Source organism: Rhinatrema bivittatum, chromosome 7 (genome assembly GCF_901001135.1).
Source record: "Rhinatrema bivittatum chromosome 7, aRhiBiv1.1, whole genome shotgun sequence".
In the NCBI taxonomy this organism is placed as follows: domain Eukaryota; kingdom Metazoa; phylum Chordata; class Amphibia; order Gymnophiona; family Rhinatrematidae; genus Rhinatrema; species Rhinatrema bivittatum.
Genome location: NC_042621.1, coordinates 94,989,656 through 95,011,380, shown reverse-complemented (window position 1 = coordinate 95,011,380; position 21,725 = coordinate 94,989,656). Strand labels below are relative to the sequence as shown.

The 21,725-nt window shown below is 47.7% G+C and overlaps 1 protein-coding gene across 2 annotated transcripts; it reads right to left on the bottom strand.

The window, feature by feature from the left end:
• Positions 1–11,381: 11,381 nt before the first annotated feature.
• On the bottom strand, positions 11,382–14,483 carry NHP2 (NHP2 ribonucleoprotein). 2 transcript variants are annotated; one of them, XM_029608727.1, is made up of 2 exons: positions 14,042–14,483; positions 11,382–12,201 (listed from the first exon to the last, which is right to left on the bottom strand). In XM_029608727.1, the coding sequence occupies exon 2, from the start codon at positions 12,175–12,177 to the stop codon at positions 11,761–11,763; it is 417 nt and encodes a 138-aa protein (XP_029464587.1). In that variant the 5' UTR covers positions 12,178–12,201; positions 14,042–14,483; the 3' UTR covers positions 11,382–11,760. The 2 variants fall into 2 exon arrangements, with proteins under 2 accessions (XP_029464587.1, XP_029464586.1); XM_029608726.1 differs by having other exon boundaries at positions 11,382–12,188; positions 14,043–14,483.
• Positions 14,484–21,725: the final 7,242 nt, after the last annotated feature.

The window sequence follows — 21,725 nt, the reverse complement described above, 5'->3', positions numbered from 1 at the left end:
TGTGAGGAGGGTACAAAGAAGAGATTAGAAAAGGATCAGACAGCTGGCAGAAGTACCTAAAGTAGTGCAACATATGCCACTCCATTTACAGAAGAGAGAGTTAACATGGAACTAGTAAAACTGAAAGCGGACAAGAAAATGTGACAGAATTGGATACATCCGAGCATGTTAAGAGGGCTCAAAGAAGTTCTAGTGTCTCCACTAATGACTATTTGTTGCAACCGTCGCTACCCAACGTCTCCACTCTGCCCACCTTACTGCATTGGCGACTCCGTCCAGGGTTGATGGAAGGCTGGCTGCTGCGGCGTCTTTCGGCCATTCTCATCTGCTGTCTCTGGGCCGGCCCAACGCTGCAATCCGCCATGTTGACCTGATGCCTATGGGTGCATGCGCGGCCCCGCCTCAAAGTACCAGAAGTGGCACGAACCTCAGGGGCGTTCCCCTGAGATGACGCCATCTGCTTCAGATATTTAAAGGTCTCTGAATTGCTAACAACGAGTTAGCAAGCATAACAGATACGGATTCGTTCTATCTACGCTACTCTGCCTCCTCGGACTAACCAGGGGTACCCGCTCCTCGGTGGCCTCGTTTTCTCACTTTGTAGGTTGCAGTCTGGAACCGGTACTCACCCCTCCAGGGCCCTCATTCCCGGACTTCTTCGGAATTCACTTCTGCCTGGAAGTCATCGCTGCCTATTACATCTGTGAGTTACCATTGCTCTCTCAGAGCTTACCCTAGAACCAGGTACTCGCTCGAGGGCCTACTTCATTCCAGCTCCTGGGCTTCTATGAGACATTGTGAGTGTTACCATTGGGTTCTGTCCATGAACTCTGCATACCCTGCCTTCTCACTATATTTCAGTTTCTCTACAGCTCAGCCTCCAGGGATTGCTGTTCTAGTATCTAAGGGATTACAGCCCAGCCAGGCATTCCAGCTCACTACTGCCACCTCTGGTGGTTCAGTATACTGTCTAATAGAAGAACTAGTGTGTGTCTGTCTCCATACTCTGAGCCTGACCGGTGGTCCCTCTCTGGATCTTCCCCCAGGGGCGTGGCCATCTGCCACCGGTCCAAGGATCCACCCATAACTCTCCTAAATAACACTATTCAATTAATCTTTGGAGATGGAGTAGCTCTGAAGGACAAGAGAAGGAAAATATCCCTCTTCTTCAAAGTGAGGAGGTTGCCAACTACAGTCCAATTAGTCTGTCCTCAGTGACAGTGCAGCATCTCCATCAATTTTCCTATCCTTTAGCAATATCTTGAATCAAACAGGATGCAGGAACCAAGGCAGCATAGGTTTTCCAGAAGGAGATCAAGTCAAACAAACTGAGTAACCAGAGAGTAGTGGTGAAGAGGGGTTAACAGTGATGTGCCTTCCTAATCTGTCCTGTGGCCAGTTCTGTTAATTATTATCGGGAGCAAGCAATACTATCGAGAAACTAGTGGGAAATGTGCTTTTTCACAATCTATCAAAAGGCAAACCTATCTGCATGGAGAAAGCCAGCAAAATATCCCAGGGCCAAGAGCAGCCAGCAGAAGGAAAGAGGACATGGAAGTGACAGATGCATCCCTGGATGGAGTTTTGGGGATGGAAGGACCAGACTCCCAGATCACACCCCCTGGCTTAGAGAAAAGGAGAAATCAGCAAACACAAATGGGAAGAGGTTCAGGTTCTCCTTCCTGCACTGGTTCCAGGAAGGAGAAGCAACTACACCGACCAGAAACCTAAACTAGCAAAGTGAAAGGCTGATCCTAGAACTAAGAGTAAGAACCAAAAGTCCAATTGTTTCATATATAGAAATAAAGACAACGGAAAGCTGATAGTGAATAGAGGCCATGTTTTGTATTACCCAACAAGCAACATACAAGGTTAAAGTAATAAACACAGAAATAGAAGACAGGAAAGTATAACAATCAGCCACAAGGTGGCATCAATCTATAAGTTAACGTCTGTAACATCTCTCTTTTGTGTTTAGAATAGGCACAATTTTCTATTGCAAAATGTCCTAAAGATTACGTGTCTTAGGAGACTTTGAGTGTCAATCATTCAGAGTTTAGACAGGGCTCTACTGTGCATGCAGCTGATCTCTGTCTGGTATTAGCAGGCTGTTATCTCTCCTGGCCCCAAACTTCTAACAGGTACGATTTCTTGAGCAGGGTTCCCATCAATACTGTTCACCATAGATTCTCTATTCTACATTAGGGGTGTGCAGAGTCAAAAAATATATAATTTTGTCAAATTAATTTGCCAGGTTAGTCTCAAATGAAAAATAAATTTTTGGTTTGTTTCATTTTACACTGACGTCAATGGGGTAAGCACTTCATAGGCCCCACTGACGTCAATGTAAAAAGAAAAAAAATGGGCTGGAGCTGGGTCCCATCATCGAGGCCCAAGCCTAGGGCCGGGCCCAATGCTGCAGTTGGACCCAAAGCCAGGACCCTGCCTGAAGTAGGCTCCTACTGCAGATGTCCAGGTCTGATGCCAGGACCCAGCTCAAGGCCGGGTCCTGTAGAACGGATACTGAAGCCCAGACCAGGCCTAGTCTGATGCCAGGACCTAGCCCATTATGGAGGCCTGGGTCTGATGAGAGGGCCACATCTAGTCACAGAGACCCAGGTTAAATGCTGGAGCCTGGCTCATGGGACAGGTCCTGTTACCTAAGCCTGATGCTGGGGCCTGGCCGTAACCACCACCATAACCTTTGGAAAAGGTTCTGGGTGCAGAGACCAACCCAAAGGCAGCAGTTGAAAATGATATCGCCCCAAAACAGCTGAATGCAAAAAACAGTTGATGCTTCAGGCGGATGGGAATACGAAGGTACATCTGACAAATCCAGGGACATCAGAAACTGTTCTGCCATTATCATTGACCATAAGGTTTCTATGTGAAAACGAGTCACCTGCAAATGACAGTGGACTCCCTTGAGATTTATTGTGGGGCGAAAGGAGCCTTCCTTCTTGGGTATAACAAAATAAATGGAATATCGGCCCATATTTTCTTGAGACCTAGGTACCGGAACCAAAGCCTGCAGGCTGAGGAGTCTTGACAATGTACACTCCACTGCTTTTGTCTTCTGTGCAGAGTTGCAGGGAGATACCATGAAGACATACAGAGGAACACTGAGAAACTCCAGAGCGTAACCATCTCTTATCACCTCCAGAACTCACTGGTCAGATATAATCTTAACCAACCTCCGATAAAAAAAAAAAGAGAGACGATCCCCTATCTCCTGTTTGGCACACCTTCATTTAGAGGCACAAAGGGTAAAGCGCTTAGGCTTCTTTGCTATCAGTGCCATAGTTATTTAACAGCACATTCTAAACAGGCATCTGGGAAGTTTGTGCCCAGCTATGCACCTGCTTGTAAAAATGAGATGCCTAATGTACTATTCAGATAGCGCCCAACTTGAGTGCCTGTCTAGGCGCCCTGAAGCGCACCACTGTGCATCCAACTAGACACCCTTACACACACTAATTGAGCACCCAGGTAGGCATCCTTGTGTGCCTAGCTGGGCACGCAGTTGGGCGCATAACTAGATGCACAGCTGGATGTGCAAGCGCGAATCGACGTACCTGAAGAGGGCAGCCTTCCATGCAGAGAGGGCATATATATATCTTCACCGCTGGGCTCAGCTTCCTGCACCCGCTTACCTTTCAGGTTTTTTTTTTTGTTTTTTTTACAGCTAAGTCCACACCGGCAAAAACCAGCTACCGGACCAAGGCACTCATCTGAGGGAAGAATTTGAAGAAATCGCCTCAGGAAACTCAACTGAGGGAGGGATCATAAGGGATCACCACAGGACAGTAAACTTTCTTCTTTTCTCCTTATATTAAAAAACGTTTTAAGGTAATCCCCAGTAGGGAGATGTGCATCCACCATCTGTTGGAGATGGAAAATACTGGTGGGTTGATATCTGTGCAGGGGCATATATATATTGTGACATCAGCTTTGCTCAGTCTCCATCTGCTGGAAGAGGTGCATGACCCACTGGTTCTGGATCCACATATCCAAATGCTAAGAACACACACACACTTCCTCGATTTCTTATCCCCATCCTCCCCCCAATGCACAAAGGCACAGACATGTTCTGTCTCTCACCCCACCCCTCCCATACACTGGAACTCACTCTCACTCACATTTTGGACCTTTTCATCGGCTGCTGGCTGCACAGCAGGGCCCTTCTTCTACCACCAACTCCAAGAAACACCGTTGGCACCACAGGGCCTCTTCTGCTGCTGCTGCTGGCTCTGGGGAAATGCCATCGGCATGCCTCTTCATCTTCAGTGCCTCCTTTTGCTGGCGGGGAGTGGGAGCCCCACCAGTCTATCACTTCTCTGTGCCACTGTGGGACCTTCCTATATGCTTGTGGCAATGGCACACATCCCACAGTTGCCTCCTAGGATAGACCGCCCCCCCCCCCCAGCACTCCACTGGGTTTGTCTATGTGTTTGCCCCTGTGCCGGTTGTCCTTGTTCTGTTGGCACACTCCCCTGTCTGTCTTGCTATGTTTGTGGTGGGCAACTTTCTGTCCCCTGCTTTGTTGCAGCCTTGCCGTCTTACTGGGTGCCCATGTCCCAGTCACCATTCACCACCGGCTAAGTTCTGTCAGCCACCAAAACCTGAAAACAACTCAAAAGGGGAGATGGCTGGTCAGGCAGAAGATTGTGACTCCAAGCCAGATACCCAGGAGGTCCAGTCTACTCTAATACATTGAAATCGTCGGCTCAGTGTGCTGTGGTAGTCAAAAAAGCAAATAGAATGTTAGGAATTATTAGGAAGGGAATAGTGAATAAAATGGAAAATGTCATAATGCCTCTATATCGCTCCATGGTGAGACCACACCTTGAATACTGTGTACAATTCTGGTCACCGTATCTCAAAAAAAGATAGCAATGGAGAAGGTACAGAGAAGGGCGACCAAAATGATAAAGGGGATGGAACAGTTCCCCTATGAGGAAAGGCTGAAGAGGTTAGGGCTGTTCGGCTTGGAGAAGAGACGGCTGAGGGGGGGTATGATAGAGGTCTTTAAGATCATGAGAGGTCTTGAACAAGTAGATGTGAATCCGTTATTTACACTTTCGAATAATAGAAGGACTAGGGGGCATTCCATGAAGTTAGCAAGTAGCACATTTAAGACTAAATCGGAGAAAATTCTTTCACTCAATGCACAATAAATCTCTGGAATTTGTTGCCAGAGGATGTGGTTAGTGCAGTTAGTGTAGCTGGATTCAAAAAAAGTTTGGATAAATTCTTGGAAGAGAAGTCCATTAACTGCTATTAATCAAGTCTACTTAGGAAATAGCCACTGCTATTAATTGCATCAGTAGCATGGGATCTTTTAGGTGTTTGGGTAATTGCCAGGTTCTTGTGGCCTGGTTTGGCCTCTGTTGGAAACAGGATGCTGTGCTTGATGGACCCTTGGTCTGACCCAGCATGGTAATTTATTATGTTCTTAGGGTTTATTCAAACACTGGCCAGCTGTGGCCTGAAAACCAATCCATAAAAACTATGAATTTCCTCACCCCTCAGCTGCTGGAGATAAGAGGGCAACCCACCTTAATGACTTCATTCTTGTGCCTAAAAGGGGGAGTGGTGGTAGGCCTTGTCAGTAGCCTTCTGCCAGAGACCAGATAAGGACCCTACTCTGTACCCATCATATATTGTAAGCACTATACATGAAAGTGCTATCTAGATAAATATATTTCTGTTCCTAAAGATCATTCCCCCACCTTCAGGGAAGGGTGGTAGGTAGTGCAATACCATTTTTAAATCTCAGAATTAAAACATATCTGTTGAAATTTCAATACAATAAGATAGTGATGTCATAATGCATAGTCAAAAATGCCTTGTCATTGGTTAGTGCCATGCCACATCACTGGTTGTGTAAATGTATTTACATGGGCATAAAATGGTAGTTTCATAAATCCAGATGTTATTTGTATACTATTTTTTGTTGCTTTTTATGTGTTGTTGACCTGCCATGCTATTAATAATCCACAGAGATCTGTGAACCTGCAGAATATTTTTTATAAATAATTAGTGGGAGCAAGAACAAAAAAGAGTTCCTTCTCTACTTCCCCATAACTTTCTTGCAGGGTTGGGTTTTGACTGGTCTAGCAGGACTCTAGAAAAGAAAATTATGAAGTAAGAATAATTTAACCTTCCTTTTTTGTTGCTCGCCCCGTCTGTGTTCGGGCCTGCTTACCTTCCATCTTTTGCAGGTCCCCGATCAGCCTTTCCCGCGGCTGCAGCTAGTTCAGAGGCCTCGACGTCCCGCAGCGGTGGTGCACCAGGCCTCACGGCGGGGCTCTGCGTCCTCTGTAGTGTCTGCCCCGCCCGGTCCCTTTTGGGTCAGGGGCGGGTCCTAGTGCCCTGATTGAGCACAGTATATCAGGAAGTTCCTGCCTTCACTTCCTTGCCAATCGGGTCGACCCCATGTGTGTACTAGTTTGCCTCAGTGTCTCATCGCTTGTTCCAGCGTTCCCCTCACGTCGTACCTCTTGGACTGACTCTCTGGTACTGACTTCTGCCTGTTCTTGACTACACTGATCGCTACCTGGATACTGACCTCTGCCTGCCTCCTTGACCATATCTGATCTCTGAAATTTGACCCCTGCTTTGGCCGACTACTCTTGGACTGACCTCTGCTATTACTGACCACGTCTCCTTGAGTCTGGCCCTGGTCCTAGCCTCGTCATTGCAGACATTGTTCTGGCCTTCCTTGATTCCCCAAGTCTCCAGTCCTGACATCGACCGCACACCCTTGATCCTGGTGGGCACACCTCTATACTTCCTATCCAGGAGACCATGCAAGGCCCACCTAAGTCCAAGCAGCCCAGGTCCCCAAGGGTTCCACCTGGGAGGGACCTCGGGCTTCCAGTGGTGAAGCTCCAGCTAGCCTCTGTCTCCTGTGCTCGTTGCTTCCTGGGCCCGACCAGGAAGCCCCTCCTCACTGTCTCAGGACAAGGGTCCACCTCCAGGTGCAACATTTTTGGCTGCTAAACCTGTCCATAAAACTAGAAAGATATAAAAGGCTGTCATTCGCCTTCACACTCCACAGCAAAACTTAAGACTCGTTAAAAGGGTTACTTTCAATACCTTCAGTTTCTTCAGCCACATGCACCGCCGTCAGAGAAAGAGCCATATCACTCGCAGGACCAAAACTATGGAACACTACCAGTGAATCTAAAGTTGTTTAAATAAAGCTCTTAAAACCTGGTTATTTGAGCAGGTATTGGCTAATACTAACCATTTTCATGTTACTTATCACAATTTCTTAAAGGTTATTTTACTTACACTTGTACATTTTTATTATTTTACTGCCTATTCTATTGACCATGATTTGTTTGTCACTTTTTATATTATTTTATAGACTAATTTATGAATTGTTCTTTTAACAATAAATTAATGCTATGCTTTTATGTTGGTCTTATTTTTAATTATTTTATTGGAATATGTGTATGTTTCTTGAAACTGAAATGTTTGTAAACCTTTATGACAGCGAGTCTAAACAACGGTATATAAAAGCCTAACAATAAATAAATAAAATCACAGGATAGGAGGGAGAAAGAACTGCTTTTAGAACCCCCAACTCAACTGCTTCCTTCTTTGCCTGAACATGAATGCAGGGATGACCAAGTGGTGGCCCTGCAGATTTCCCTTGGGGGGGCGGGGGGGATCTTGATACTTCTGCCCAGGACGACACCTGTGTTCTTCAGTGATTTCAGAGTGCTGCCAGTGCCTGCTTACTATTGAGAATGTGAACTGAGTAGATGGTATCCTTTATCCATCTTTCTATTGTGGCCTTAGAGGTCATCTTTCCTTTCTGAGGTCCTCCAAAGTGCCCAAATAGCCTGTCAGACATCCTGCAAATTTGTAATCTTCAGGTAACATAATACCACCTGATGAACATCTAGTAGATGATCTCTGTCCTCCCTTCTCTTGTGAATGTTGGCAGAATCACTGCCTGGTTCATGTGGAAGAACAACACTATTTGTGGAAGAAACGAGGGTACCACTTTAAAGTGACCACATGTGGCAATATCACCAGGTGGATATAGTGATGCTTCATAGCCCACAGCGTAAGGCTCACTGCAACGAAGTGCCTGTAATTCAGAAATATGCCTAGTAGAGCAGATGGATATCAGGAAAGCAGTTTTTAAGGCTGGGCCTTTAATGGCTGCTTCATTAAAGGCTCAAAAGCTGGGCCCACCAATGCCTTCAAAACCATGTTGAAGTCCCACTGGGGAAAGTTCAGACAGGAGGCTGGATCCTCTTTGCCCCCTATAGGAAACATACAATGTGTGGATGGCTGCCTTTAATACCACCCATGCAGCACAAGATGGCTGCCACCTATACCTTCAGCGAGCTGAGGGCTAGTCCTTTGTCTAAAGACTCTAAACCCTTCTCTAGAAAATCTAAGATCCGAGGAATATCTACCTTTAATGGAGCAATTTCTATATCCTGACAATATGCTTTAAAGAATCTCCAAACTCTGATATAGGCCAAAAAAGGTTGACACTTTACATGCCTTCAGTATGTATCCTCTGCTCTGCAACCATACCCTCTCAAAAGCCAGGTTGTAAAATAGAATGGAGCTGGATCTTCCATCAGTATAGGCCCCTGCCAGAGCAACTGATGCTCTCTGGGAAACTGCAGGGCAGCTTCCAGTAAAAGCATGATTAGGTCCAGTTACCATAGCCTTCTTGGCCTATCTGGAGCACACCAGGGACATTCTGATTTCCATGTACCCTGAAATTATTGTGAATGGGGGAGTGGGGGGGGGGGGGGGGGGGGGGGAGTGCTAGGGGTTGGCCTCAGCATGCACACAAACACATTCACATGCTCATACTCCCACACTACTCACTTTTCTCCCTCACACTCTCATTCACTCATTCTCCCATAGGCCCATGTTCCTCCCTCTTCAAGTTTACTTGCTGGATGAAGACTCATGACCTATAATCACTAAGGGCATTGTGCTTATGAGGTAAAAGCATAGTTTCGAGGTTCTGACAGAAATATGGCATCTCAAGTTCACTAAAGCCCATGGGCCACACCCATCCAACGACATTTTTTTGCAACCCTCCTCCTACCGAATTTACCTCCCTATCTCTAGGCTGCCGGCACCTTGCAATGATATCAACAATGGCCTGACATCACGGGCCTTTGTTGGCGTCTTCCTGGGTGTCGGCAGCCAGTGATGACATCCCCTTTAGCAGGGGGAAAGGGATGCTGCCCCATCATCAGTAATTAAAATAGCAGTGTGCTGGCGGAGCAGGAAGAGGAGCATTGCAGCCCTGCCAGAATAGGCATGTACATACGACTGATATCGGGAGGCCTGTGCAGCTGCCAGTGGACCCAATCTCACTAGTGGCCGAAAAACAGAGAGGCCTGTGCGAAGGTGACATCAGCAGCAAAAGATAAGAGTCTCCAAAGCTGTCGGCGAAAGGCAGCCTACCTGGGGTGGTGTGACTGAATGGCAACCTGCCTGGAGGTCTGTGTGTGGGTGAGAGAATGAATGGGGGGCCTGCCTGGGGAGGGTAGAGGATGTGAGAATAAATGGTAGCTTGCCTGGGGGGGGGGGGGGGTGGGTCTGTGTATAGTCGTGAGAATGATTGGGAGCCTGACAGGGGATGTGTATGTGAAAATGAATGGAAGCCTCCCTGGGATTTTTGTGTGTGTAAGAATGAATGAGAACCTGCCTAGGGTTCTGTGTGTGGGTAGGAAAGTAAACGGGAGCCTGACTAGATGTCTATGTGTGTGTGAATAGGAGCTTGCCTGGTGGGGGTGTGTGTATGAGGTAGTCAGTGAGAGTGTGTCCGTCCCCATGAAAGTTAGACACCCCTCTGGGATGGCTACTAGATGTCCCAAGTATCCCACAATTCAGCTCCTCCTCCAGAGGCTGCCTAAGTGCATGGACCTGTACTGAATAAATAGGGATTAGGACAGGAGAAGGTACAGCATTTGAGCTGGGATTTTGTAGAGGAGCTTTGTTAAGAGTGGGTTTTTTTTTTTTTTTTTTTTTTTTTTTTTTTTTAAAGTGAAGTATACATTTCTCATTTGATATATTTTTGGAGGATACTCCTTCCTGTGCATGCCCTGCCAGGCAAGATACACCTCAAGTTAGAGGAAGAGATTTTTTTCAGGACTTTGCTGAGTTGCTGGTATTACTGGAGGTGGCTTTTCCCCATATCCAAACGCCAGGAACTTGAAGATCTGTCAGTACCCTTCTAGAACAGAGAGCTGCAGTGGCAGTGTCACCCCAGAAGGATTTTTGGGCATTTTTAGTAAGGGAATTATTTTTGTTGAGAGGAGGTATTTGTCACTCCACCTCTTTTGGAGATCAGACAAGGTGCCCGATCTCTATCAGCCAGACAGACAGACTTGTAGACCCACCACTGAATCTCCCCCCCCCCCCCCCTCCAGGACACAGGCTGGGTAGAAGAAGACAACCTTAAACTCAGGAGGACTGTTCAATGTTTAAGGGGATCCCAAGCAGAGCAGGATTTCCGAGTCTGGGCCTCTCACATACTAAGAGAAGGGAGCATTAGAATCACCCAGGAACCTGAGTCCCACCGCATACACAAGAAAAAAAAAATCCAGCTGTAACTTCAGTTTATTTGTGAATTGGACATTTATTTGTTTTGAAAAGAAACCAGTAAACTATTTTATTTTAATCAGGCCGATACAATACAATGCACTCAGCTGAGCACAGTTTAACCCATGGTTAGACACAGGTTTTGGACATGTGACAACCACTTATTCTGTAAGGGGATTAGTGCGTCCAAATGCATGTTGATGAGGCTATTAGCAATTCTTCGATTTAAAAAGAGAAGTGCCAGAAGCACACATTTTTATCCTCAGAAAATGTAACGCTTGCTCAGAACAGGCTTTAATTTCTGAGCGATATTAAGTCGAAGGACATCCTTTAAAAAAAATAAATAAATAATGTGCCAGCGGTCGTGTTCAGAAAAGGGACACTCAATCAATGAGCGACCACTTTCCTAACCCGTGGCTGTGCAGCCAGTTAGGAAAACAAACGCTCATAAAATTGAGTATCCGTTTTCCTAACTAGCTGACCTCTCCTGGGCACCCACTGCCAAGGCGGTGCTAGGGGCGCACAATTTCCCCTCTGTTCCCAGACATGGAAAGCAGGGAATTTTTAAAAATACTTACTAGTCTTACTTATTGGGTATTATTTGATGTGTCTTTTTTAAGTTATTTTATAGGAGTTCAAATATTTGATGTTATTCTGTTTGTTAACTGTTTTGAATTATTGTTTCAGTATGGGTGCTGCTTTGTTCCTCACTGTGGGGTATACTTGTCACTGTAATCCCCCCCTTTAGAACTCCAGGTGCAGGGGGGGTTACAGTGGCACACAGTAACCCCCCCCCTCACAGTGAGGGGAACAAAGCAGCAACATGGCTCGATAGGCACCAGTAATGTGTTTAAAATTAAATGCCCTTCAGTGAAGTGATCCATTCCAGAAATCTAGGGTTGTCAACTTTCAACAATGGAAAATCCTAACACTTAGACGCATTGACTATTATTATTTTTTTTTACTGGTCATGATTTTATTTACTTGTCAATGATGACCAATAAAATTATTATTTTTTTTTTTAATTGAAGAGACTGACATGGAATTGCAAATCCTGAATCCATCCTGACCAAGGAAGTGTTCAAAACAGAAAGTTCCACTGGAAGCAGGCAACTGTTAATCCTGTGAACAGCACCAGTCTAAGGAAAGCAACCTTGTGCTTCACAAGGGCAGGGGAAGAGCCTGCACCTCCTCCAGACACTCATCATAGGCCTCCTGGTAATCTTCATGAGCTTTGACCATTATCACACAGGAAGGGCGCTTGGACCCAGCTGCTGCCCCCAGATCCAATTTTGAGGGGATGTAGATATAGGGAACTCTGCGGTCCTCGCACATCACAGGGAGGTGGCAGTAAACTTCGACAGGCTGAGTATCACCAGCCAGAACCACAATACCCTTCTCACCTTTGTTGATAAATTTCTGCACCTCTTTCACGCCTCTGCGAATCTGTTTCTGTTTCACGGCTTTCTTGATGCACTTGTACAACTTCTTGCTGAGCTTGCGAGACGCTAGCGGCTGCGCCACCGGGTTCAGATGCGCCAGTAGCTCATGATATGTACTCTCTGGCTCCGTCTTCATCGTGACAAACTGAAAGGCACCGAACTACTATTATTTTTCACCCCCAACCTCAATTTTGGAAAACATTTACTCATTTTCCTTCCAGAGGATCATCTCTCAGTCTCTCCCTATCCCCCCTCCTTTCCCAGCACCCAGGGTTAATGGAACACATTTTGGTTGGGGGGGGGAGCAAATTAACCAAGGTCTGCCCCCAACTCCACTGATAATTTCTTACACTTGTACTGTTAGTCATTCTCGCTTCCCTACGTTCTTTACATAAATCAAATATAACTATTTATTCCCAGACCAGCTAATAAAAAGCTTGATGCTAGAAAACCAGACAGTGGTAAAAGAAAAAAGTTAGAAGTATCAGTACTAAACGACTATACAACTCCCCCTACAAAAAAAAAAAGCAAAACAAACTCTGGTGTCATCTCAGTAGCAGCACCACAGACACTCTCCGCAAAAGAGAATTCAGCACATATATAGCAAATTTATCATACCACAGCACCACTACCCCCCAGGACTCAAACAGCAACAACAATACCTATGAAAAAGCAGCACTGCAAGAGGCCATAAAACAAATTCATATCCAACTGGGAAAACACACTGGGACTGCTTCAGATCCTTACATGCTAGAGGCCCAGTGGCCCCAATATAATATATCTACCCCTCCCTTTGTTCCCTCTCTCCACACCTCTGCCCAGTACTAGTACCTCCCCCTCTCTCCTTCCCCTCCCAGCCCAGAACACAGCCTGTGCCCTTCTCTCACCCCAGCCCCCACCAGAGGATCAGGAATGGTGAGAGGAGAGAGAAAAGGTACCAGGGATGGGGGAAGAGAGGAAGGATCTTAGATCAGAGAGGAGAAAGGTTCCAGGGGGACAGACTCCAATATCAAGGGTATATTATGGGGTGGGAGATAGGTGTTCCTACCCTTACACTGGTCCAGTTCCCTCTCAGTCCCCAATCCTACATGCCCACTCACTCATTCACACAGTCCCAACCCATGCCCGTCATCATGCAAACCTGCCACCCCACCCTCCCCACATGTCCCACTATTCCATCCCTCAGCTAGCCTGTCATAACGTGATAGGCAGCCTACCTGGCTTCCTCTCTTTCCCTCCCCAACCAGCAAGGCATCATACCTCAGAGATTTTCAGCCACTAAAGCAGCTAATGCCAGCACCATGCGGCTTTCTATGGTTCAAGCCACATGGGCATCTCCACCCCCCTGATCTCACCAGACTAAGACTGCAAGATCAGCACATGTGCCAGCCACTTTACAGTCTCAAGATATCGGTGCAAGAGTTAAGGCACCTGTGCAGCTGGAAGTCAGAGAGCCATGCCACTGCTGCATTCACGGTTGGCCAAGTGACGAAAGATCCTTGGCAGCAGGAAGACTTGGCCCACCCCATTCTGACGGCTAAACCAGCACCAGTCCCTCTTTCCCCCCCAAAAAAGAACTAGACAAGAAAACGTGTATTTAAAGTTAAATAAAAATGTAAAATATTTTAACTCGTCCTCCTATCTCCCCCAAGGTTCAAGCCCAGCAGCACTGCAAACTTTCGCCCTACTTGCCCCTCCCCCCACGGAGACCCAGCATCACTGCACACGTCTTTTCGGCAATGACCCCGCCCCCCCCTAGTCGTGCACACACTTCTCCCTGATTCCCCAATACCCCTTCCCCCAAATCAAAGCCCAGCAGAACTGAACTCCCCAACTTAATATCCCAAGTCCAGGCCCATCAGTTATCTGAGGCACAGAAAACAAGATACTCTCCCCTCACTTCTGCTGAAGCAGGAGCCTGCTGCTGCCATTCCAAATCCCACAATCTCTCTAATCTGCTTGGGCTCCCCACGGGGGCGGTTTTATTTGTTAGAATTTACCTTTTTTTGTGCGGCAATGCTCTGCCGATCCTCTTCCTCCCCACGATGCTGGCAGCGATCGCCAGGCGGGAGCGTGCGAGGCCGCTGCTTTGCTCGAGCAGGCAGTCGCAGGGATCTCCGGCTGCTTTGCTTGGGGGGGGGGACGGTCCCCCAGCTGGGCAGGAGCCACAGGACTCAGGAGCTAGCCCGGAGGGCTCAAGAGAGCAAGCAAGGCTTCCCCCGTGCGGTGCCCAGCAAGCAGGAGAAAGGAAAGCCCCGGGTCCCAATCGCGCAGAGCGCTGTCGGGGAAAACAAGGCCCAGCTTGCTGAAGGCCACACCGGTGGGAGCTGGGGCTTACAGTGTAGACCGCAGCCTTCAACAAGCACCACCTCTCCTTCCCCCCCCCCCCGAAGGCCAGACACCATGTGCGAGGCTGCCTTACACGTGCAGCATGCGCGAGCTTACTGCCAGCCTATCAGCATTTGGCAGAGGGCAGGTACTGTGGTGGCAAGCGATCATTGGTTGAGCAGATCAAAGGCGGGGGGAGGGGGGGGGGAAAAGAGGATTTTTTTTTTTTTTTGTAGAGCCAACATTTTATTTTAAATTTTTATTAGACAGGGGGATTGGAATGTTGCCAACCTCGCATATTTACCGCGAGATTGGGCTTCTTTTTATAGTCATTCGCGGGGGTTTTTTTTTTCAGATTCGCGGGTTGCTTTTAATTGGGCTTTTTTTTCTGCCGCGTTTTTTTTTTTTGGGCTTGTTGGGCGGGACCTGTGGTCTGAATCATGTTACAGTGATTGGCTGCTGCTGCTGTGAAGGAGCCTGTCCATAGCAGGCGCACCCTAGCCCTATATTGCAGCAGTAAGCCAATCAGCAGAGCTGCAGTGCAAACCTTGATTCACACAACACAGCACATTTTGTGGGCAGACCCAGCACGGCATGCACAGCAGGGCAGACCTGGAACGGGAAGGCAGCCAGGTCTCAGGAGGGGAGGAATTAGTATGTTGGGAGGGGGAATGAGAGTGTGGGGGGCTAGAGATGTATTCGCAGGGAGGAATCGGGGGGGGGGGGGGCTAGAGATGTGCTCGGAGGGGGGAATCAGTGTGTGGGGGCCAGGGATGTGCTTGGAGGGGGGAATGAGCATGAGGGAATTGAAGACGTGTTTGTAGGGGGGTGGGAGAGAGGAATGAGTGTGTGCCAGGGATGTGCTTGGAAGGGGGTGGGGAGAGTGGAATGAGCATGAGGGAATTTGCTGTACCAGCTTCTTGCCAGGTAGAAAGATGCTGAAGCTATTTAACGAAAATATGTATGGTGACAATGCTGACAATATAGGGAATGAAGAACTGGCTGATATCACTAATTGTCAGACCTTGTTTTAGTTAACTGTTACAGGCCAATACAGTAAAAGTCCCTAGTGCCTCTTTTTTGACAGGAGCGGTGGCTGTCAGCGAGTTTAACAGCCGGCGCTCAATTTTGCCGGTGTCGGTCCTCAAACCCGCTGACTGCCACGGGTTCGAAAAACAGGACGCTGGCAAAATTGAGCGTCTGGTTTTCGAGCCGCAGGCCGATTTTAAGTTTTGTTTAAAAAATTTATTTTTTTTTATTAACTTTTTTTTTAACTTTTGGGACCTCCGACTTAATATCGCCATGATGTTAAGTCAGAGGGTGTACAGAAAAGCAGTTTTTACTGCTTTTCTGTGCACTTTGCTGGCAGAAATTAATGACTACCTTTGGGTAGGCGCTAATTTCTGAAAGTAAAATGTGCGGCTTGGCTGCACATTTTACTTACTGAATCGCGCGGGAATAACTAATAGGGCCATGGACATGCATTTGTATGTTGCAGGTGCTATTAGTTTCCGGGGGGGGGTGTTGGACGCGCGTCCAAATGCGGATTAATAGTGCCTCCACTGGAAAGCACTGTACTGTCTCGGCCTGTGTGAGAGCTACAACAATTTATTACAATAAAGTCAGCTGTTTTGTGTGCATTACAAAAGTATTTCAAGCGTTAAATGCTATAAAAAAATAAAAAGTTTCAATCTCACGTGTTTTGGGCTTTTTTTGGGCTTGGTTTTTTGGAAAAAAGTGCTTGTTCTTTCATGAAAACCTGGCAACCTGCCTGCGGTCAGAATGGGACTGGGAGGATGAAAAGCAGGTCAGTTTCCAGTTTTCCAGCACTGCCTCTGGCTTCCAGACACACAAGCTAAAATCAGGTCAACTGTTTTTAGACGGTCTGCAAGGCAAACGAGGAATGGCTTACTACTTCACAGAAAGGGCTGAGGCAGCAGCATGGCTCCATTCCTTGCCTATTCAGAGCCTTCTTCCCCTTCCTGGCCACAGCACTGAGATTCTGAAACATACACACAGACCCTCCCCCCCCCCCACACACACATAAAGACCCAGACGCACTAACTACACACAAACACAAAGGCATACGCATGCATGCTTTCCCCCCCAACTCCCCCGCCCTCCCAATTGATCCCAGTAAAATCCTTCATCCTAAACTGTACCATATTTGAATCTTGTAAACCGTTATGATGGCTTCACCAAATGACAGTATATAAAACTGAACAAATAAATAAATAAACAAACAAACATAGTTCCAGGGCTGAGGAGCCCCCAGGACTCTGTGTTAACACTGGAAGGCGAGGACAAATGCAAGTCCTGACATTCCACAGGGTGCCAGGCCCCACTCTAGGCACTATAGAGGATGTCTGCTGCACGCGGCCTGTCAGGAGTGGCTCAAGACAATCTGCCTGAGGCGAGGACACGCGCCCCCCCTTCCCCTAAGGCACAGCACAGGTCAAATCACTAGGGAGACCAAGGTGGAAGGCCTGAAGGGAAAGGGGGATGGAGAGGTCAGGGTTCCCAGAGACGTGGCAGATTACAGCATCAATGATAAAATTCAACAACCCTGCCCCCGGAGATGTGGGAGATGGGTGGGGGTCTGTGTACGGTAAACTCTCTAAGGCCAGTGCAAGAGTATTAGGTGCTCAAGGTAAACTTTATATAGCCTTGAGTCAACTCCCCATCCCTTCCCCACACACAATTAAATATTATGCAATTATTTTAAAATTAACCACTTCCCTGACCCAGAAAGGGAGATTTTACATGAAAAAGGACATTCAAAAATACAGTCTTCTGAAATAAAAACATCACTTACAACATGTATATTATAGTTTCATGCACTGCTGTGGTGCCAATCAGAAAGCCCTGCAAAAGAGATACCTGACCCATATGGCATTAGTCTTATTGTAAAGCATGTTAGATGTGAGCTTGGCCCTCAGAAATCCATGAGTAATCTGAATTACAATATAGTAATCCTCCAGGCCACAACAGCACTAAGTACCAGCACTCACACAGTGACAATCCTACCTATTAAGAGGCAACACTGCAAATATTATACCAGGCCCTAAAATATTAATACACAGAACAAGCTAGGCTGCTAGAGATTCCTACACAGAAACTACATGCCAGCAGAATACCTCACCTTGGCCAGACATGCAGAATACAGACGGACCCTCACCAAATACAGAATAAAGAGACCTTTACCTCTTGAGGACGGGCCAACTCCTGTCCTCAAGAGTCACAAACAGGCCTAGATTTCAGACTATTCACAATGGGGCGGATTTTAAGAGCCCTGCTCGCGTAAATCCGCCCGGATTTACGCGAGCAGGGCCCTGCGCGCCGGTAAGCCTATTTTACATAGGCCTACCGGCGCGCGCAGACCCCGGGACTCGCGTACGTCCCGGGGTTTTCGGAGGGGGGCGTGTCGGGGGCGGGCCCGGTCGTCACGGCGTTTCGGGGGCGTGTCGGGAGCGTTTTGGGGGCGGGTACGGGGGCGTGGCTACGGCCCGGGGCGGTCCGGGGGCGTGGCCGCGCCCTCCGTACCCGCCCCCAGGTCGCGGCCCGGCGCGCAGGAGGCCCGCTGGCGCGCGGGGATTTACGTCTCCCTCCGGGAGGCGTAAATCCCCCGACAAAGGTAAGGGGGGGTTTAGACAGGGCCGGGCGGGTGGGTTAGGTAGGGGAAGGGAGGGGAAGGTGAGGGGAGGGCAAAGGAAAGTTCCGTCCGAGGCCGCTCCGATTTCGGAGCGGCCTTGGAGGGAACGGGTTAGGCAGCGCGGCTCGGCGCGCGCCGGCTATACGAAATCAATAGCCTTGCGCGCGCCGATCCAGGGATTTTAGTGGATACGCGTGGCTCCGCGCGTATCTACTAAAATCCAGCGTACTTTTGCTTGAGTCTGATGCGCAAGCAAAAGTAGGCTGATCGCGCTTCTTTTAAAATCTACCCCAATGAGTATGCATGAGATAGATTTGCATACAAGGGAGGCAATGCATATTTATTGTGGAAATCTTGAAAAAAAACAGGCTTCTTTGTGGTGCTTAAGGACTGGAGTTGGCTACCATGCCTTAAGATATAAATAGAAACATGCAGACAAAAATTGAACTGGAAATCACCAGCCAGATTCTGTATGTAGCACAACAATGGAAAAGCAGAAACATAAAGGAATGTAAACCTAAGGGGTCACTAGATGGCGCTGCAGCTCAGTATTACTGGGGTATCTATTTACTGTGTATGATTGAGAAGGAGTTCCAAAGCTTAGCCCAAATGTTACAATGGGAATATTCTGGATAACAGTTTATGAGGGAAGGTTGGCTCATAGGAGGAGATAGTGGGTAGCCCTTCCTATAAAGGATGTATATTAGGTGTTTGGGTTTTTATCTTGAAAGGTTAAAAGTTTATCCTAGTTCTTAACATGGGGACAATTCTAAAGTAAGGTGAAAGGATGGCCCTGGAGGCATGTGCATGGTCTGGTGAGTGGCGAGTGCGACTGCTAGCCAATAGCTGAATGAGTTGCATTTGTATTTAGGGAGCGTGTGCACAGGTGCCAGGGGCTGGTCGTCTGAGGAAGGCGTCTGGACAACAAGAGGCTCTGGAGGGTCCATGCCGAGGGAATGAATAAAGAAGAACGGCAGTGCTAGTGCTACCAATGTGGGTGTGAAGTGCTAAAAACCTACGGTGTGAGTTGAGACTGGAAGGAGGGAGACCAGAATGGAATACAAGGTGTGAACAGAAGAGTGCCTGGGGTTTCCAACAGCCCAGAGCTGAAGAAAAAGTGAAAGTGATTTGGATTACAAGCTCTTAATAAGACAGAGTTTGGATAAAGAGACTGTGCTTGGGGGGGGGGGGGGAGTGCTAGCTGAACCTAAGGGGAAGGTTGCGTCTGGTGGGGGTGCACTGTCTTAAGAGCTGCTTCAGTGTGCAAAGACTGGATTGTGAACTGAATCTCAAAAAGTCAGAGCCAAGTACTGAAAGGGAAAGAGCTGGATTTGAACTTGAGCTCAGGAGCTGTGTTGGCTGGCTGGACCATGGGAGGGGGGGCGTTACATCTGGTTATTTAATCACAGGGCTGGGGACTGACACTATGCCCGAAGTGTGTACAGACTCTGATGTGGCTCCTATAGTGTGTCTGGACGTGAGCTGCTTCTGAATGGAATAACCCATGGTGCCTTCTGTAATAGAGGATAAACTACCATCAGGGAAAGTATTTAGAACCCTAGGCAAACCTTCGGTCATGCACCCCCTCTCCAACTTACCTATTGGTGGCAGCTCCAGCACAGCACCCCCTCCTGGCAGTGGCAGTGGCTCCAGCACAGCCCTCCCTTTTTTTTTTTAGTAGTATCAGATTTGGCACAGCTACCTTCTATGCCTTGTGCTGGCAGGATTTTGCAGCCTCCGAAATTTGTGTGCCCTAAGCAACTACCTAGTTTGCCTAATGGAAGCACCGGCCCTGTCTGGTCCTGATGAGCAGCCAAAGAAACTGACAAGATGAAGACGCAGAGGCTCTGGACTACAAACGATACAGCTGGGAAGAGAAAAGTGGTAGACTGGGAGTCCTGTTATCTAACCAAGATGGAAACTAAGCTATATAACATTCTGAACTTTGACCTGAGCTTAAAAATCCTTCTTTTCCTATCTCTTTGGATTACAATAAACTTTATTTAATTGGAGCACAATCAAGGTATGGACATTAGATTTTTTTGGACAGTGCTAGAGGCATCCTCCACCAGTTTGGCCTCACAGGTTATCCTGACTAGCCCATGCCCAGAGACATATTATACCCCACCCTGAGGTGGCCAGCCAGAAGCTCCCCAGGGCTGGGAAGGTAGCCCCTTGGCACAGGGGCCACATAAACATTCCTCATAAAACAAAATCAAGAAATATAAAACATCAATCATAACTGTAAACCATAGTAATTAAAAGAATATTTCAAAACAGCAAAGAGAATAATATCCCAGATAATTAAACTAAAAAATGTTAAAAAATTTCCCCAAAACCAATAACATAGTTCAAAACAGCAGACACATCAATTAACACCCTTGTTCCTACTGAAGCCAGTAGGTTACCTTCAGAGCAGCCGTGCAGTCTTCTTGCTGGTGAGGTATGGGAACCCTGCCGGCACCTCAATCTTTTGCGCCACCAGCCGCCACTGGGTTTTCTTGCTGGTGGGGAGTGAGAAGCCAGCCAGCACTTCATTCCTTTGCGCTGCTCACAACCGCGAGGTTTTCTTGATGGCAGGGAGTGGGACCCCCTCCAGCTCGTCATTCCTGGGTCTTTATTCTGGCAGGGAGTAGGAACCCCGCTAGCAAGTCATTTCTTTGCACTGCTGGCTGTCACGGGGTCTTCTTACTGATGGGGAGTAGGAACTCCACCGACACTTCATTCCTTCACGCCGCTGGCTGCCGCGGGGTTTTCTTGATGGCAGGGAGTGGGACCCCCTCCAGCACGTCATTCCTTCCCGCTGCTGGCTACCACAGGGTCTTTATTCTGGCAGGGAGTAGGAACCCCGCCAGTAAGTCATTTCTTTGCACTGCTGGCTGTCACGTGGTCTTCTTACTGGTGGAGAGTAGGAACTCCACCGACACTTCATTCCTTCACGCCGCTGCTGCCGCGGGGTCTTCTTGATGGCAGGGAATAGGAACCCCCTCCAGCACGTCATTTTTGTCATGCCGCTGGCTGCTGCGGGGCCTTCCTGCCGGCGGGGAGTGGTAACCCCACCAGGACATCATTCCTCAGCACTGCCGTGGGTCTTCCTGTTGGCGGGTGTACGAACCCTGCTGGCATTAGAATTTTTAAAGCACAGTGAGGTGGCTACTGCAGGGGATTTTTGAGGGGACATTTGCTGCTGCTGCTGCTGCCGCCAAAATTTTGCAGCCTGAAGCAGCGGCCTCACCCTGCCTCATTAAAGAACCATCCCTCCAGCCTCTTTCCCAGCAGTATGAGTAACACCCCACCGCTTCACTTCAAGGAAGAAGTGACGAGAGAACCAACCAATCAACATGCAAAACGAGATAGGGAGGGGGAAGCAGTGGCATAGCCAGAACCCATTTTTTTTTGGGTGGGCCCAAGGTTAACATGGGTGAGCCATAGGCATACAGGTCTGAACCCTACTAATTGTATCCTATTGATTACATAATGCCATAGCATGCACCAGTGGTGTCGATAGACAGAAGTATTTGGGATGGTCATAGGGGGGCAAGCAAAATGCCATTTATACATATCACACATACCCCCTGCCATTAAATTGGCTATAAAAGGTACAATAAAAAAAAAAAGTCCCTATAAAAGGTGCAATTAAAAAAAAACCAAACCAAAAACAGCCAGTTTCAACCTCCCAGTAAAGCCATAGCTAGCCTATGACT

What these genes read in the sequence shown, in the direction of transcription:
- NHP2 (XM_029608727.1), bottom strand. Translation starts at nt 12,177, where the DNA reads ATGAAGACGGAGCCAGAGAGTACATATCATGAGCTACTGGCGCATCTG.